Source organism: Pelophylax lessonae, assembly GCF_965119305.1.
Source record: "Pelophylax lessonae genome assembly, chromosome: 3".
Lineage (NCBI taxonomy): Eukaryota > Metazoa > Chordata > Amphibia > Anura > Ranidae > Pelophylax > Pelophylax lessonae.
The window spans coordinates 327,501,955-327,521,845 of NC_138770.1; the positions used below are offsets into that span (position 1 = coordinate 327,501,955).

The 19,891-nt window shown below is 40.6% G+C and overlaps 3 protein-coding genes across 3 annotated transcripts in view; 2 read left to right on the forward strand and 1 right to left on the reverse strand.

Moving 5' to 3' along the window:
- Positions 1 to 19,891, forward strand: part of MCPH1 (microcephalin 1) — a 592,087-nt gene that overhangs the window by 308,799 nt on the left and 263,397 nt on the right. Inside the window, exon 12 of the mRNA XM_082249377.1 lies at positions 7,544 to 7,621. Coding sequence (XP_082105503.1) covers positions 7,544 to 7,621 — 78 coding nt within the window. The remainder of the gene's footprint in view (positions 1 to 7,543; positions 7,622 to 19,891) is intronic.
- The window catches only part of TMEM14A (transmembrane protein 14A), a 1,080,999-nt gene that overhangs the window by 169,901 nt on the left and 891,207 nt on the right, over positions 1 to 19,891 (forward strand). The window lies entirely within an intron of this gene.
- The window catches only part of ANGPT2 (angiopoietin 2), a 74,568-nt gene continuing 64,779 nt past the window's right edge, over positions 10,103 to 19,891 (reverse strand). The window contains exons 6-9 of the mRNA XM_082249373.1: positions 18,670 to 18,771; positions 17,571 to 17,737; positions 12,790 to 12,920; positions 10,103 to 10,894 (exon numbers count right to left, since the gene is read on the reverse strand). Of these exons, the coding sequence (XP_082105499.1) occupies positions 10,734 to 10,894; positions 12,790 to 12,920; positions 17,571 to 17,737; positions 18,670 to 18,771 (561 nt within the window). The 3' untranslated portion in view covers positions 10,103 to 10,733. The remainder of the gene's footprint in view (positions 10,895 to 12,789; positions 12,921 to 17,570; positions 17,738 to 18,669; positions 18,772 to 19,891) is intronic.

Consider the following 19,891-nt stretch of genomic DNA (forward strand, 5'->3'; position numbering starts at 1 on the left):
GTGATCACGGATGGCCCTAAGAAGGGGTTGCCTGTTCTGCTACGACCATCTTTAGATGGATCAGACAGACGGTGGTATAGGCTTATTTTATCTAAGGGTCGGGATCCCCCGTTCCCTGTTAAGGCGCATTCTACTCGGGCGCTTAGAGTTTTCTGGACCTTCCGCCATCAGGCGTCAGTGGTTCAGGTTTTTTTTGCAAGGCGACTGTTTAGTCGTCGGTTCATACCTTTACAATATTGTATAAGGTATATGTGATGGCATCATCAGATGCCTCTTCTGGCCGCAAGGTTCCTGCAGGCCACTGTTTGAGGAGACCAGTGGTCTACCTTGAGGGTTTTTTCCGTTGGAAATTTTTATTTGAGTCTCATTCTTTATTTATAATGAGCCTTTAAAACTTCTAGTTGGCACCGGTTGGGCCTTCTAGATTGGATTTTGATTTCTGTCAATCCCACCCCTCATTTGTGGCACTGCTTCTGGATGTCCCAGTTCTTGTGAATCAAGAAGACTACGTCTGTCAATGAGCGACAGAGAAAATCGGATTTTTGTAAGATCTTACCGTAAAATCCTTTTCTCTTAGCTCATTGACAGACGTAGTACCCGCCCCTCTATCATTGAGTTGGGTTGGGTTAAATTCTCTGTTGCTGCTTTGTGACAGAACTGATTCCTTGTAGCAGAGAGAGGGAGGATATACCCTCTGGGACTGCCCCTAGGGTGAAGCCAGAACGTTTTTTCTTTCTGCCTAGTCCTACTCCTGCGGAGACAACATAACCCAGTTCTTGTGAATCAAGAAGACTACGTCTGTCAATGAGCTAAGAGAAAAGGATTTTACGGTAAGATCTTACAAAAATCCGATTTTACACCTATATCACTTACTCTCTAATCTTTGACAGCGCCATTCACCTCCATACCCACCCAAACCAGTATCATCTTCGGCTCAGACTTCTAACACAATCCTGCGAGGTATCAAGGGCGAGCATCTTCCAATCAGTCTGGTGGCCATAAATGATCAGTGATCCCTACTATGGTGAAATAGATGCCTGTATATTTAGATGTGCCTCTTTTAATCCTCAACCATGTGAGTTGCTAAATGTTGAACCTTCATTAAATGTAACCATATTGCTACACTTAGAGGTGCCTCTCTTATTTCCTGTAGCTGGATTTTGCTTCTAATCCCCTCGTGGAGGCTGCCATTTGTGGATGGACATTTTATGGTTAAACAACCTATCACATTGCTATAATCTTTTTATATGGACTATAAAGTGATGAACTTATGAATAAATGGTTGTGGAAAAATTTATCAGAGTTTGCATTATTTCTTATGGGGAAATTTGCTTTGATTTAAGAGTGCTTCGGATTACAAGCATGTTTCTGGAACAAATTATGCTCACAATCCAAGGTTTTACTGTATAGATTTTGTGAAGGCATTTGATACTGTACCTCAGCCCTCAAAATTTCCACTTGCCTGCTCGCATTAGATGAGTGGAAATAAGCTGAGGGCGAGTGTGAAGCCACATCAGAGGGGGTTAAACGGGAGCAGATTCTCCTCCCAGCCTCTGCCCCCTGTCATTCTCTTAGCAGGGCCTGGCATACTGTGGGAGTTGGCAAAGAACTAGACGTGGGGGGGGGGGCTGCCAAAGTTGACTTTTCCTGTTAACAAGCTGGTGATTTGCTGCTTTGACTGCCTAGCAACCAATCACTAGCTTGTTAATAGGAAATATTAACTTTGGTAGCCCCTGCTTCCCTGTCTATTTACTTAACAAGGCAGTAATGCTGTGTACAGTGCCTATAGTAGCCAATCATATTTTATCCTTATTTTATTAATCACAGTCAGATCAAAGAAATATACTTTGTGTTATTATAGTTAAAGTTGTTGCTGCTAATATTTACATTGTAAATAAAAACTGTGTCATTTCATGAGATGAGGGCATGTTTAGGGGCAGAATTAGGGGTGAGGCAGGGTAGGTTTTGGGTGGGGCAACTGGTGGTGAGTAAGTCTTAAGGCCTGTCTAGTAGCTCAGGACTTGACATTTTGAGCCCTGCTGTACTTCATAAATGTTTAATCCAAAAGTAATGTTTGTTGGGAGTTGATGAATTCGTATGCACATGGATGGGAAACTGGTTGCATGAACAGGTCCAGAGAAAAGTGATAAATTACACATTATCTGCATGGTTTAAAGTTGTGAGTGGTGTCCCCCAGGGTTCAGTGTTGGGGACAATGCTGTCCAGCTTGTTTAATGATATAGAGGTTGGAATCAAGAACTTGTTTTCAGTGTTTGCTGATGATACCAAATTTTGCAAGAAAGTAATTTTAGCATTGGTTATAGCATTATTACAGAAAGATCTTAACCAATTCATGATCAGGGTCAAACAAAGCCTTAACACCCAAGCCCAGTTTTGCAACCTGGACATGTGATAATAGTAACCACTTCTGGACCGGAAGGATTTGCTCCCTTAAAGACCAGGCCACTTTTTGCGATTAGGCACTGCGCTACTTTAACTGACAACTGCGTGGTCGTGTGACGCTGTACCCAAATAGAAATGATGTAATTTTTTTTTTCCCACAAACAGGACTTTCTTTTGGTGGTATTTGATCACCTCTGCGATTTTTTTTTTTTGATTATGTGCTATAAACAAAAAAAGGGACAATTTTTGACAAAAAAGCAGTATTTTTCACTTTCTGCTATATAACAATAAAAAAAACAAAACAAATTTAAAAATCTATTTTTTTTTCATCATTTTTGGCCAATTTGTATTTTGCCACATTTTTGGTAAAAAAAAAATTCCAATAAGTGTATTTTGATTGGTTTACGCAAAAGTTATTGCACCTACAAACTAGGGGAAAGATTTGTCATTTTTATTCATTTATTTTTTTACTAGTAATGTCAGCGATCTGTCATTTTTAGTGGGACTGTGACATTGTGGCAGACAGTCAGACCCCTAACTGATATTTTTGACACTTTTGGGGGGACCAGTGACATTACTACAGTAATCAGTGCTAAAAATTTGCACTGTTGCTGATATGACACTGGCAGGGAAGGGGTTAACACTAGGGGTGATCAAAGGGTTAAATGTGTACCTAGGGGGTTCCAGTAATCCATGTCCTTAGTCTGCTTGTCTTCAGCAAACTGTTTGCGGGCTTTCTTATGCAGCCTCTTTAGAAGAGGCTTCCTTTTGGGTCGACAGCCATGCAGACCAATTTGATGCAGTATGCGGCATATGGTCTGAGCACTGACAGGCTGACCCCCCCCCCCCCTCCTCAACCTCTTCAGCAATGCTGGCAGCACTGATACATCTATTTCCCAAAGACAACCTCTTGATATGACGCTGAGTACGTACACTCAACTCCTTTGGTTGACCATAGCGAGGCCTGTTCTGAGAAGATCCTGTCCTGTTAAACCACTGTATGGTCTTGGCCCCCGTGCTGCAGCTCAGTTTCAGGGTCTTGGCAATCTTCTTATAGCCTAGGCCATCTTTATGTAGCACAACAATTCTTTTTTTCAGATCCTCAGAGTTCTTTGCCATGAGGTGCCACGTTGAACTTCCAGTGACCAGTATGAGAGAGTCAGAGCGATAACACCAAATTTAAAACACCTGCTCCCCATTCACACCTGAAACCTTCTAACCCCAACAAGTCTGATGACACCAGGGAGGAAAAATGGCTAATTTGGCTTAATTTGGACATTTTCACTTAAGGGTGTACTCACTTTTGTTGCCAGCTGTTTAGACATTAACGGCTGTGTGTTGAGTTATTTTGAGGGGACAGCAGATTTACACTGTTATACAAGCTTTACACTCACTATTTTACATTGCAGCAAAGTGTCATTTCTACAGTGTTGTCACATGAAAAGATATAATAAAATATTTATAGAATTGTGAGGGGTGTACTCACTTTTGTGAGATACTATATATAATAATGCCTACACTCTGTTAGGATAGATGCCGCCTGCTTAAAGTTTTTGATCTGGCTTTTAATTTTAACTTTTTGTGTTTAAATTTTTAATCCAAACAATATGTGTGGACCCTGAAAGGATGTTTCAGTGGACATACTAGTGGTTAAACTCAGCACTCCCGAGGGGCAGAGAATAGCGAACAGATTGCTAAGTTATTTCCAGTAATGTTACTGAGAGTGAGAACCTAGAAAAGAATAATGTAATTAAATGTCAGGCGAAACAGGGGATCTTTTACTGTACACAGCAGAAAGTCTCACTTTAACATATGAAAGGAAAACTGTCCCAAGATTGTAAGTAAAAAACATTTTATTAAAATTTAGCTGTATAGTTTATAGCATTATCATGTACTACCACCAAAAAAACCTACAAAACAAAATCTCTTATTCCCGATGATCATGACAAAACCACATACTGTATGTTATGCATTATTTGTACTTGTAGTAGGGGAAACATTTTTTTTTTTTTGTTTTTTTTTTGTCCTACCTAAACACACTATTATACTAATATAAGGCTCGGTTTCCACTGTTGCGACTTGCTGTGCGACTTGACACATGTCAAATCGCACAGCAAGTCAAAAGTCATTAATTTCTATTTGGCCCGTTCTCACTGCCGCGACTTGAGTTGCGGCGACTTTAGTAGTTTGTGCACTACTTTTGGGCCGACTTCAGTGCGACTTCCTTCTATAATGAGGGACAATGTCTCACTGAAAGCCGCGAACAAGTGAACACTACAGAGTCGCCTAAAACCTTTTTTTTTTTTCTTCCCTAAAACACAATGATCCTAACACTGCTACTAACAGTAACTGGACACACTGCCACTAACATACACCTATACTGATGCGCTGATATTACCACTCAAAAAATTAGATCAAGCACTGAGTTAATCATTTTTTTTTTTTTTAAAGCCCTTTTGTTTTTTTGTACAGACTTCTCCTGTCTATCACAGCAATCATGTGAATGGGATCCAGTTCCCCTGGATCCTGATTGTTACTAGGAGATCCAAGGCTGTTACCAACAGCCTGGTCTCAGTGCTGGGAGTGCGCTTCCAGCACAAACAGAGAAACATACATTTTTTGTCCAATACAGGGCAATGGACAGGGCCATGTATTCTAAAATCTTGGATGAGAACCTTCTTCCCTCAGCCAGAACACCGAAGAAGGGTGGTGGATTGGCCTTCCAGCATGACAATGACCCAAAACATACCGCCAAGGCAACAAAGGAGTGGGTTAAAGAAGAAGCACCGCCTAGTCAGTCTCCAGACCTTAAATCTATAGAAAATTTATGGAGGTAGCTGAAACTTCGAGCTGCAAAGAGACAGCCAAGTAACCTTAAGGATTTAAAGAAGATCTGTAAAGAAGAGTGGACCAAAATCCCTCCTGAGATGTGTGCAAACCTGGTAACCAATTACAAGAAATGTCTTACCTCTGTGCTTGGCAACAAGAGTGCGAAGTCATTTTTTTGCTTGGGGATCAAATACTTTTTTTCTCTATCGTTCATTGACGGACGTCTCTTTTCTTCCTAACAGTAGGGTTATACTGCCCCCTACTGGAGTAGGACACTAGGCAGAAAAAAAGTTCAAGCTATGCCTATGGGCAGTTCCTGGGGGTATACCCTCTCTCCCTGCTATAGGATGTCAGTTTTAATCTGCCTAGTCAAGAGTAAGGACCTAGTTCCTTTGCTGGGATCTGTGGTCCTGGCAAAAGTTTTTTTTTTCTGGATAATTTTTTACACCAGATTTTTTTTTTCCCTGTGAGATCTACAAGCAAGCAACGGATCTGGGAGATGGCTTGATATATAGATCCAGTGGTCACCCCAGCCGGCCAGTGCGCGTGAACAGCACCCAGCTCTGCGCTAGGTGGGCCGCGACATAGTCCCACCGGACAGGGACTGGCCCTATGAGTTAAACATCTCACCAGGTCGCATACGACCGCGTCTAGGCCCGAGTCGCAGCATTCCTGTTGGCCGACAGCCCCCCACTACGGCGGAGAGGGGTTCTGTCAGGAGATGGCGACCGCCTATTCCAGGTATGGTAAGTAAAATGTCCCCCCCCCCTCGCGTGTTTTGGGGTGGACACGGGCCCCTCCTTAGGACAGTCGGACCCTCGCACCCTTGGGTTCTCCTCTGTCCTGTCATGCATCCCCCCTTACCTGTCTCCCCTCTTCCCCCCCCTCACTATTGGGGCTATGGAACGCTTGAAGCTATTCCCTGGGGGTTGCGACCGGCATAAGGCCAACAGTGGGGGCGAGGGGGGGTGCGCTGCCAGCGACCGGATGATCAATCAGGGGGGATTCACCTGTCACTTCCAGTGCCCCCTTCCTGTCGATCCCATCCAGGAGGCTGGGGGGTCCCCTTGAGGGCCCCCAGAAGCTCCGCTGGACGCCATTTTCTTGTAGCCCATGTGCTGAGAAAGATCGACAGCCATATTGGTACACCCGATGGCCATTTTGTGGTGGATTCCCATTGTAAATCACTGGCGGCCATGTTCTTGGAGAGTTCCTAGAAGCATTTTTTTTTTTGGTGGTGGAGCCCCTCCCTATACCCTGGTGCTGACACTCAGGTTTCTCTCTGCTGATCGAGATCACTGCAGACACATGCTGTACAGACATTCTGGGCCTTCCTGGTGAATCTCTGGTGTGGGTGGTGAGTCTGGGGGTCTCTCTGCTGGGGGTCTTCAATGCATTCTGCCTGACCTCTTGGGGGCGCACATGGACCCTGCGGAACTTTCTTCCCCACCTGAACCCCTCAAGGAGGCCACAGGGCCCTCCATATCCCAGCTATCCAAAGATGCACTGTCGGCGGTCTTGGAATCTTTTGTTTCCTGGGTGGAGGTGGCCTGTAAGGGGCGAGGTGCCAAAAAACGTCCCCCACCTACCCCTGCCTCATCTGATGTATCAGATTCTGAATCGGGGGTCTCCCTGCCGTCTCTACTACCTTGCGCCATGTCTCCTCTGATAGTGAGGATGACCCCTCTTCCTCTGCCACCACCCAAGAAAAGGCGCTGGTGGACATACTGGTTGTTTCCATGCGCGAGTCCCTAAAAATGGATGGCGCAGCTGCAACTAAGACTTATGTTTGGCACTCACAAGCCTTCCAGAACGGCATATACTTGTGCTAAAATGCCGGTCTGCGGATCAGACCTCAAAGAAGGCCTTGACTGATCTACCTTTTCAAAGTAATCGCTGATTTGGGGCTATCCTTGATGACAATATCGAAGGTCTTACAGAGGGTAAGAGTACCTTTCTCCCACAGGCTAACAAGGGTAAGGTCCCTCCTTTTCAGCACACGTTTTGCCCAAAAAATAAATGGTGCTCTCTTGCAGTATGGCAACTTGGGGGTGTTTGGTATAAATCCTTGGCATACAGAATGACCCATTAAAAACGAATCACCTGGTTGTGCGATTTGGTTTATTGATTTTTTTTGAAGCCTGCATTGAGATAATAGGTGTATCCTCTGCAAACAGGAGCTTTGTAGGTGTGCTAGGCAGTAACCTTTTTCAGGAGAATTCTTCTTTACTTACAATGTTTTTTCCTATGCAAACAAGGTGATATTTACACTCGAGACATCAAGGTTCTGAACTGTTCAATCTTCTTTCAGATTCTCTGGTCTTTGGAACGTGGACAATGGATTCCTGAAGAGCCTTATGAACTTTCGGAACATTTCCCAGGAGCTCCAGTAAGTGAGAGGTTTTCTTAAACCATTAGGCCTCATTCACACAGATGAAAAGGCATTAAGAGTGGAAAGAGACAGCATATTGGTTACCTAGGGTTAGGAATAGATATCTGATCCTAGACGCACATCTGCCCCTAACTGAAGGAAACTGCTCTATGGTAGATACTAGAGATCGACCGATATCGTTTTTTCAGGGCCGATACTGATTTTCCAGCCACCCTTCAGGCCGATAGCCGATATTAGATACTGATATTCTGTACATTTAAAGTTTTTATATTTACACTGCCCTTTTACACTTTTTTTTTTTTGATCACTTTTATTGCTGTCACAAGGAATGTAAACATCCCTTGTGACCGTAATAGGCAGTGACAGGTACACTTTATGGAGGCATCTCGGGTCTATCAGACCCCAATCCCCTTTGTTTTGAATTTTGTCATTTTTTTAAAAAAACTTGGCGCCTTTAGGGCTCCAGTAAACGGAAGTGATGATTCCTGCATTGCTTGGGTCTTCGGCCAGCAGGCGGACGTGCTGGCTGGCCGCCTGGTGGGACAGGAGACCCGAGTGGAGCGGTGGGGGACATCCCCTCCTGCTGCTTGTTAAAAGCCGAGCGGCTGCTTAGCTGCATCGGTTGTTTATTACAAGAAAGCTGACCATCGGTACTAAAAAATGGTACAGGGGTAATGCCTCTGGCTGCAGGCATCACTCAACCACTTGAAGCAATATTGGTAAGTTTGTGACTGATACAGATACTTAAAAAAAAAAAGTCAATATTGGCCCCACCGAAAATCATTTGATCCCTAGTAGATACATGTAAAGATCAACGAACAGCTGCAGCTCCGGTCAGCCTGTCATTGCACTTTCCAGCTGCCCTCAATGACCTGTGGCCCAGTCGCAGTAATATGCCGTCTATTGCTGCTCTTCAAGCCTCTTTGTCCATTTAAAGGCTTACTGTCTTTAACCTCGTTAGTAGAGATGAGTTTGGGCCTCCTCCAGGTGAATTCTGAACTGGCGCTCCATTTGCTGCAGCCCATTCACTCCTGCCATGCAGCCCACCTCTTTGTTTACGTGAGCTGAGGGGTGAGAATGACCCAGCCCACAGCACAATGGAGTGAAAAAAAAAAAAAAAAGTGTGAGTGTGGCTAGAAATAAGTTTGGTTAACGCCTGGGCTCATCTCTACACACTCTAATATGTCTCCCAATTTTAATTTTGTAATTTACAGCATAGAAAGAAGCTCAGTGGGGTAGATTGCTGTATTAACGTCGGATTGTGAGTACAGCAGCTCAGACCAGAGCTGTCTATTTTTTTTCATTCAACCCATTGGGTTGAACGGAAAAAAACTATTCGTGTGTACCAGGCTTTAGTTTACAGACTTATGTTATCAAGTGAAACAATGACAGTAAAGAAGACTAGATCAAAACATTAACCAATAATCAGTTTAATACATTATAAAATGGCAAACACAGGACATATGTATAAAAAGGAAAATGTCTTATAAACAAAATTTCAAGCTATGAAACAGATTAACAATATTGGAAAATAAATAATTTATATAACTGGTAAACATTTTATCTTAAGAGAAATCCTTAAGGGTTCTTTGTTTTTTTGTGTGTTTTTTTTTTTTTTTTTCTATTTCAGTTAACGATTTCAAGCATTGCAGCACTAATTTGTTGGAATTTAGGAATAAGGAATATGAAATTAGGCCTTGCCCATTGCTGTGGCTAATACCATAGCATTTATCAAGAACCAATTGTTTAATCAATATTTAATGCTGTGACAAGAAGTAGAAACGTGTTGTATGACATCACCCAATCTACATTAAACAGTAGAGTCTCTAAGTTTTGATGGAGCAGGTAGTTTTACTTTTACTATCCCTAAACTGATTGCACTTAAAGCTGATGAACAATACCACTGCTTAAAAAATGTTTGACAATTATCACGGTAGGAGTTAGTGTTTCTACATCTCTATTTGATTTGGTGTGTTTTTATTACAATGTAAGCAGCTTGTATCAGGGACTTTAAATGTTGCAAATATTTTAAAACATTGTAGTGCACATTAAAATGGAAGGACACATGAACCCTAAAATTGTAACTATAGTATATGTGTATATGAAGGGTATGTATACATATGAACTTGACACTGACTCCCCACCTCTACATATCTTAACAGTAAAGTTAACTTAGTTGCTATATTGTCCACTACAAGCTGTCTTAGGCCCCTGTACAAATGCAAGTTACATAATTGTTGTATTGTGCTAATGAACGATGAAATCTAAAGTTCTGATATATACACATTGCTTTTATAACATTCTCTCTGAACAAGTTTAGTTATCTTAAGTCTAGTAAAGAATTTACACATATCAAAAACAGGAAGCGTTCTCAATAAATATACATTTAGCATCATTTACTGAGGGCATGTGAAAGTATTGAATTTGAATATGTATAATATTAGCCCCATTTGTTTGCTTTTGAGGGTTTTTTACCTCTTCTTTTTTTTTTTTTGGTGATATTGAGCTGTAGTACAAAGCTTACTGAGAACTTCAGATCCATTTATAACTGCAATCGTACCTTGGTAGCATGTGGTATCTGCACATGTCTTTACAAGCTTCTGTTTCCAATGAGTAACAGTCATAATAACTCAAAAATTCCGTACGTGATACAATCTGGCACCCTCCTATTTATATGTGTATCATTAAAATAAGACTGTATACAGTTAATTTACAACCATATGTACAACTCATAATACACAACATAATACAAAGTGGTTTGCAGGTAGGATGCCACAAAGACGGCATGTATATCTCTGCAGAAAGGCATAAGGTATTTCACAGTTCCAGCAATTAACATTAGAATAATTGTCATTCACAGCAAGACCAGCTGTGCAAAGAGCTGCCTTTAAGTCTCATTGGTCTGTGTTTATATTTTGTAAATGTTTTTTTTTTTCTTGGAATCCTTACATTTATTTATCTTAATACTGTGCAGAGCTCAAAAGTGGTCCACTATCCAGAGTATGGTTCCATAGTGTTCCTTTTAAAAAAATATGGAGGCACTTAAGATACTTTCCAGTGTTCTGGTAATTGTCTGTATTTTACAATAAGCCAAATGTTATTGTGATGGTTAAAAGTCAACAGGTCGAATCATCATTGTTGTTGCTTTCAAGGAGTACCCTGATCCTTTCCAATAGTACCATTTGATTCCATTGAATTTGTTTGTGTTTTGCCCCAGTGAATAATACATTCCATTCAAGTTTGAGGGACCACAGGCATCAAACCACCAACCTGTAAGAAATTACATAATCAATAAAGGTGTACAGAAATATAATAGCATTAAATTAAGACTGATTTGTCCATGCAGGACAAAGCAACAAGAACATTTAACCGTCAATCTTCCTTCTGCTTCCCTATTGTTCTGCTCGGTCACTGGGAATGAAAATGGGAGCACTCAGTAACCAAACACAAGCGATTTATGTGGGAGAAAGGGAAATGAGCCTTTACTGTCCGCAACTGAACAGTAAGAGGACATGGGGGATGTTGGTATGTGCAGCTGAAGAATGTGTTATTTCAGTAAAATTGTTGCTTTGGCTATGAGCACTGACCAGGAGTGGTGATTTTGATCCACTGAGCAAGCTGTAGGCAGAGGGACGCAACACTGCTATCTTACACTTTGGGTGTGTCAGCACATCCCCCACTGAGGAATGTGGCCCCTAATGCTGGCTGCTACGTCAATAATGAAGAAACTAGTGCGGTAGGGGTTGGAGGGTGGAACCAAACTGCCCAGCGGGAACCAGGTATCCAACACACCCAGATGTTTAGATAGCAATAGTATCTGCAGACCTTTATGAAATGGAAAATTTAAAAGAGTAGTATGAGTATTTTTTTAAGGGGGGGGTGGGATAATTCTTACCTAGGTGGATGCAGCATTAGCCCAATGCTGCATCTGTTCATGATCAGCTCCAAGACTTAGAACCGAGCAATCAAACACTGCCGATTGCTCTGTTTACAGATCTCCCTGAGCAGAGAGCTGGTAACTGTCAGTCAACGGCTCTCTACTCTGTCCCCCCTGCGCTCACTGGGCTTTGGAGGGGGCGGGAGTGGCAGACTCGGGCTTAGCTGGGTGCTGGTCCTGGCATGTGGACAGATCCTGACCATATGGTCACGATATTGCCCAAACCTGGACCGGCTCTGTGACATCAGCCAACAGCGGGTTTCAGCTTGCTGTCTGCCTAAAATCACAGGACTGCAGAATGAACTGCACTCCTGTGATCCACAGAAGAAGTACAGCCAAGATGAGCTTTGGCTGTACTTCTTTAAAGTGATGGTAGACTTTTTTTTTTTTTTTTTTTTCCCTAAATATCAAACATGTTATGCTAACCTGTGCAAAACCATTGCACAGAGCAGTCCAGATCCTCCTCTTCTCAGGTCCCCTGCTGGTGCTCCTGGCTCCTCCCCTCTGCTGACACTTCAGGCTTCCCCGCCCCCCCCCCTTCCCCACGCCGAGTGCCCCCATAGCAAGCCACTTGCTATAGGGCCACTCATGCAGGCTCAATCTCAAGCTGTGGTCTGTGTACATAGACGTACATAGACACACACAGTGTGGCTCCACCCCACCCCCCACTCTCTCCTCACAGGCTGTGATTGACAGCAAGCAGGACCCAATGGCTTCTGCTGCAACCTCTATGTTCAGTGAGGAGAGAGAGAATGGGGAGAGCCCCTGCTCTCGGGCACAGCGCTGGATTGAGATCGGGCTCTAGTAAGTATAAGGGAGGGGAGCTGCACACGCGAGGCTTTTTACTTTAATGCAGAGAATGCATTTGATTAAGATAAAAAAACCTATCGTTACAACAACTTTAACTAGCTATCTGCCTTAGAGGAAAGAACATGGTACATGCTGCCAATGATTTATATTTTTACTGTAGCAGCAGGGTCACTTAAAAAAAAAAAAAATTATATATGTATTATATATATATATATATATATATATATATATTACAACAGCACTTTCCTTAACAATTTTCTGTAGTCTTTGCTTTTAATGGTTAGGATTGCATAATACATTTGCTTTCTGCTAGAGAATTTAGGTTGCTGTGGTCAGGTTGAAATTCTCCAAATAAATAACATAACATGCTGCAGGTGCCAGTAAAAATAGGAAGACCATAAAATTGAACAGTTCCTACCTCCTGTCGCCATTTGTGAGCATTTACAAATGCATTTATCATTGTCTGCATCCTTTGTGCTAAAATCATTTCCTGGTTGGCTTATGCTGTTTATTTTGCCCGCTGTCCCAGTATATCCTTTGAGGTGAATCCTGTGGTAATTGAAAATGGAAAGAGAAGATGAGATGGAAGTAAAGTGTTTTGCCGGTTCACATAAGTGGAAAGAATCTATCACCATGTGCAAAGTAAAGATTTCCATGTCTGGACTCATATTCGTTCTGTTTGTTCCTGTAATCCTGTTGCTATATTCATTCATGAAATGTTAGACGGTTTGAGAGAGGAATGACATTTAACGTGGAAAAAGTTAGGATAGCTCTCAATTTACCTTGAATGCACTACTTTTTGTTTACTGATCCCTCTTACTTTTTTTGTAGTACTCTACCATGTCAGACTGATGATAATATGGCCAATATACTGTATGTGGGACTTTGTCTTCCATTGGATAAAAATTGGAAGGTTTATTTGGAGAATAATGGCCTGTCGGACATCTACCTCTTGTACATGGCACTGCCTTCATATCTCAGTCATCTTTTTGGACAGCTAATAGAATGATCTAAACACAGTCCAATCCAGGCTCCAGATAAATATTGTCAGAATATGACATCGGTTATGCCCTAGGCACTTTAGGATAGCTGATGATTTGATGAAATCTCTCCGGAATCTTGGTTTGACTGTGTGTTGACTATTTTTTAGATCAACTTTCTGTACTGTTTGACAAGGGCAAGATCTGCATGGGGGTGCATATGTGGATCGGATATGTGGTAGCAGTTGTTTTTTTTAACAATACTTTGATAAAAATTGAATAATGCTCTTGCTATAGGTGTGGGCCACTTATGAATCGCATGAAGCTTAGCTCCCGACTGTTCCTGATTTGTAACAAAGTCCCTCCGTCCCTCTTTCCTTCTCATTTTTCGGTCATTTTTGGTTTGGTCTATTTAGCTGTATGTAAAATGCACTTTTTATCTTTAAAAAAGTATTACTCAGTGCTGAACGTTTCACTTCATTTCTAAATTGCTGCATTTGTAAATGTCAACAGCCAATATAAAGGAACACTAGTGGTAAAAAAAAAGCACTTGTGGGTCTAACAATTTTTTTGGTATAATTCTCCAATAAGGCGACGTGACCTTGTATGAGAGATTATCCTGTTCTCTTTGAATGACTTCCTTTGTGTGAAATCCCTGGAATTCCTTGCTTTCCTATAAAATTCTGACCACACTTAGCAGGAGAGCTCAGTATGGTCAGTTCTCCAGCTGTGCTGGGAACTCAGCCTGCTGTCCTCCAATGATCAGACTTGTCCTGACACACCGCCCTTACACAGCCTGTCACTGGGAAGCTCAGTGTACTGCTGCTTCTCCTTACCCCAACCCTATTGAAGCTGTGAACCCAGGGATTGGCATCACTTATAAAAAAACAAATGAAACCCTAATGAACCCTAATTTTGGACTGCCTGGGGTTCAGGCCAGGGCTCGACAGTTTTCAGTGGCCATGGTGACTAAATTAGAAACTAAAAATCAGGTAACTGAGAGCTGTTACCAATTGAAATGCCAGGTTAAGGTAGAACTGGCACTGTTTTGAGAATATACCAGTTAATGTGACTGTATTGACAGGCAATATTGTGTGTGAGAAAGGCGTACATAGCTCAGTCTGTCCCAAGCAATACCAGCTGTCAACACTGCTAGCTTTACCTCTTGATAGCCATTAGCAATTGGTAACTCAGCATGTTGGTGAATATCCCATGCCCATATGCCCCCTCCTCCTTCTCAAGGCCACATATTCAAGCTCTATGACCATGATGTCTGTATTTGTGTTGTGAGAGACAGGCAGTTACCACAATATGTGATGATAAATACATCCGTGCAGTGGTTTATATTAGGTGTACTTTTTTCAGATGTACATCATATGATGTGAACCCCTGGGTAGCTGCTGCCTTAATGGTGCATATATTGTACCATGTGCATGTAAATGGGGAAAAACAGTAGCGCTTACCTTGCCCACCTTCTAAATTCAGTGTAAAATCTCAGCATAAAAAATGATACATGAATCTTAAAATTAAAGTGCCAATCTATACAATGCTGAATTTTAAAAACAGTCCAAAGTGTTAGAGTGCAGAAGAGTGCTTAACACGCTTTGTGCAATTCCTCTTTAAAACTGTAGTGCGTGCTCCTTGCCGTATTAATTCATTGCACTCCCCTTCATATGTTACCTCCAATGGGGAAGTTACCAGAATGCATGCAAGCTATGGGAACATTTGACACTTTCTGTTTAAAGTTTTAAAGGTGTTCTACTGGTAAAGTGTTAGGTTTTTTATTTTTACTGTTAGATTCTTTTGATCAAATAAACTATTAACAATTGCTAGAACAAAATGTTTTCCTTTTAACCGCTGCCTAACTATGTGTCTTTCAGCTATCTCTATAGTCACATTCGAGTTACGTAGGGCTGACTTCTAGGTTTTTGTTGCCTCATTTATGTGACCAAATACTGCTGTATCCTGCAAACTGATGTGCTTCTACATGCAGACAGCTGCAGCGCCTGTCATTCATCTGTACAGGCTTTCTGGGCATGGCTGATTGCAAGCACTAGTACTACCCAAGCAAAATACGCTGATTATTGCCTGTGTACAGCCCTAATTGGCTGTGTAAATGAGGCCATAAAAACCATGGGGCCAGCACTATGCATTTTGCATATGACTATGAGTGAAAACTATGGAATGTGGGTGAGATTTGTCATAGCCTTGGTCTTAGGCTGCCAAAGATTATACCATTTTTTTTTTTTGTCAAATTTGTTTACTAATGTTTAACAGGTTACACAAATAGGTTCAGATACAATAGTAGAAAAATAGCATGTGGAGGTATATTATAAGATTTTAGCTCCAAAGTATAACTTAAAGTGGTATATATAATATGACCTGATCCCAGGTCTAGTAACTCAAAAGATTATTCCCAATAATATTCAAGTGAGGCTAGTAGTAGTGTTGTAATACCAAAGAGTATAAATATGAGTTCCGCTACCTGAACCAAAAGAGAAGAGACTGGAGGCTATATTGCTTTAGAAAAAAACTGACACGCTGGTTATACTGGAGTTGACCAATAGATTGATTTCAGTACAACCAGCCTGCCCATAGATGGATTGAAATTCAGGCGGTTCAGCATTTTGATCCTTCTGTGGCTGGCCCTAACCCCTTTTGTTATGTATATGGTCTGAGCAGCTGCTGTGTGCATTGTCAATCCTTTGTTTTAGTTGCTGCTGACTACGTGATACCCCATTAATCAACATCAAAATGCAAGGCACAGTTCCAACTAGGAGAAATCAGACACAGCTGGGACACTGTAAAATTATCTAAGGGAAAAAAAAATCTAGGTATAATTATTCGGTTCATTTAAATTGTGTTCTAACAATCCTTTTGCTTGCTTTTATGTTCAAGTTAAAGCAGATCATTTTTTCTTCCACTCTTTTCATTCTCAAGGGTTTCATCGGTTTTATTTTTACGTATAGATAATGTTTGTTTCTAAAGATGAATTTCTTTCTGCCTTTTCCTTACCAGTGTTTGTGAACATGTCTCATTGTAATATAGAGAGATATAGCTATTTTTAAACTCCTCTTTTAAGATGTATTGCATATCTGCTTACATTTCAAGAGGAAATGCCGTCTTAGCAGCTTAATCTGTGGCATTTACTTTGGCTCATTGCTATTGGATGATGGAAATGACCCATTAGTGTCCTTTGCTCCCTGAAATATTTAAATGCCTTGCTTTATAAAAATATAATAATAAGTTATAACTTGAACCAAATGATAAAAATATTTAGTTTGGACTAAAGACATTCAAATGTTACTGCCTTCCAAATGGATACATTGGATGTGCTGTAATCCTGCAAATGTGTTTCTTCCACCTTTTTTTTTTTTACATACCTAGCCATAACTATATATATTGTATGCCTATATATTTAGTTTTATTAATATTCTATATTCTAAATGTAAATATAAATACTATGGCTAAGTGGATGGAAAGTATATAGTTAGCAAGAAATCTCAAGCACCCAAGGTGTGTACCGTCCAAATGCTGTATATATTACGAATTACATATGACATAAAGCAAATTACCATATCTAGCTCATCAATTTAGGCTACCTAATACATTTAGAGATGCAACATAGTATGTTGCCATTGCTGGGGTTACTGGATTCAGATTGACATTTCAATTGATAAACTCATTCAAAAAACAGTAACTTTGTAACTGTGGGGGCATTGCTACCATCACCCACATGGTGAAAATATACATTTGGCTGAGCTCCATTTCGGAGAGTCTAAACTCAGAAATCACAAATTTAAGGGGAATTGCAGAAACCTTTCTAATAGCATCAGTGAAAGCACATGACTAGTGTATATAGAAAGATGTTTGGCGAGGAGAGAAAGTAAGAAAGGCAGAGTAAGAAAATGTCATGATGGGATCACCAATAGCTTTGTGACAAAGATAGACTATGATCCGGAAGTCTCCATGCAAAAATATATGCATATATGATAATGTAACACTGGTGGGCATGGAAGCAGGGATCAAGCTGTTTTTGTTTTTCAGCACAGAGGCTCTGTTTAGCTTGCCTTCAGCTGCCAACAGGCCATCATAAAACACTGTTAAAAATAGGCACTAAAAAGTTATAATCCATTGTCTTTTCGGTTAAGTTGTTCAGTAAAAAGTGCCGTCATTTTGTGATTTGTATCATTTGTCAGTGGAGTGAAAAAAAACTTACCTATATTTCTGTGCTTCTGTTCCTATGTAAAACTGGTCATATAGTGAATAAGCCTCATTTCCTTCCCAGTCTTTCAGCTGGATCTTGAGAACATATTTCTGCATATTTGTAAGTTGGGAGACTACTTCATTTCCCAACCAATATTCTCCTGAAGGATCACCAAAACCCTGCAACAATGGGGCATTTAATTATAAAAAGGCTAGAAATCATATCTAATGGTGTAATACCTGCTCATAACAACACTAAACATTTTTTTAAATTATTTTCTGAGTTTTTTGGAGACATGACATCCAGAGAATCTAGAGAAAATCAGCTTCGATTCTGTGCTGTGTCATCCCCACCATCCATATGCATCCTGCACTCATATATGTCTTTAATATGTTCACTCTAACATGAAAAAGAAAAAAAAAAAAGATGGCCTTACCGCAGCCATATTACTACTTAAAAAAAAAAAACACATCTATGAAGCACAGTGTTTTTGTTTCCAAAAACAGTTTTTCCTGCAGTGTCCCAAAGACATCACTCAGTGTCCAAATGAAAGCAAATACTGGTATCTACTCTCCATACTGGGGGTGTTTAAGGTTAAATTCACACTGGCATTAAAAGCAGGCGTTTGAGGGGCCGTTTATCGCCCCTCAAACGCTAATTCAAATGATACAATGAACAGTGCACAGTGCTGTCCGTATTATCAAAACATAGTGTTGGCGTCTGTTCAAAATTGAAGCCTTACGTAGAGTCAGGAGGCATTTGAAGCCTTTAAACGCCTCCCATTCAAGTCTATAGTAACTATTCACAAACACTTTGGCATGCGTTAAAATTATTTCATTTCCTTTAATGTCCCATTTAAAGAATAGGTGTTTGTGGAGCCGTTTTAATGCTCATCAAACACTTCAAAACTGTGCATAGGGCATTTGGGGAGTGTTTTTAAGTCTTTGTTAATGCTTGTAAAACATGAGTTTACCGCCCATACTTAAGCTCATTAACGCAAGTCTAACACAAATACTAACGCTATTGGAGCATTTGTTAAAACGTTAGAAATTTAGTCAAGTGTGAACAAGCCCTTAGTGTTTTGTAATGGTATGGCCTAGCAGGCTGATACCTTTTTGTACTCTTTCCATGTTCTGTGAAAGTCAACGCTGCCATCAAAGCGTTTCTGAATAACAGTCCAGCCACCTCCTCCAGTTTTCATGTCACAGTATGTCTGTAAGGGAAAGAGTTCATTTTATTACAAGGTGATTTTCAAACCATATATATTACTTTTAACCTTTTAAAGTTCAACGCCAACCAAAACTATTTGGGTTTTTCTCACTGTCTGTATTTCCATTAGGAGATTTTTCGCACTCTTTCTCATGGTCACTGGGGACACTAAATCTCTCCAGCTAAAACGATTGTTATAGAGTGGAGAAGACTTAAGCCTTGTACACACAATCAGATTATTGGACTAATTTTCATCCGTTCGTCTGAAAAAAATCATAAGAGCAAGACTACTCATGCTCGGAAACGAAAGAACACATACAAAACAATTCAACACATGACATCACTCCTGAAATTGAATTCTGTCATATGAGGATTTTCGTATGAAAGTAACCTTCACTTTCCATATGAGACTTGCATGCAACAAAAAATGAAAGACAATTCATCCGATAATCTGATCCAGTGTATGAGGCTTTAAAGCCAGATCAGGTTTTTAATGCTGTCTGTCCTAATAGCAGATTTCATCTCACTTGTTTTACTGACAACCCTGCGGGGGAGATTTACTAAAACTGGAGCACTTAGAATCTGGTGCAGCTGTGCATAGTAACCAATCAGCTACTAACTTCAGCTTATCCAATTATGCTTTAACAATAAAACCTGGAAGCTGATTGGTTTCCATGCAGAGCTGCACCAAATTTTGCCCTCTCCAATTTTAGTAAAAAAAACGGTATGTGACAAGGTTGTTTCACCAAGATAGAAAGTGAAAGAATATCTTCCCAACAGGGGCATTGTGATTAAATCTTGGCAAAGATTTAAGCATTTTCTCACTTTGTTCTAAACTAAGAATGTTTTAGCTGGAGGTAGTCATTAAGAAGACAACTTTTTGAAACATGACTGTAAAATAACACTACTCAAAAAGCCTTAACAATGCATTGTTCAAACATCGCCGTACAAACTACTTTTTTAAAACTTTCATGTTTCGTCTCAGAAATTTCTAGCACAACATTAATGGCCATGATATTGAAGAGGAATGAAATGATTTTTTTTAATATTTAAACACTTCAGGGTGATATGCATTAAAAATATAATAGACAGTATATTGTGAAGCACAGGCTGGGATGTGGATG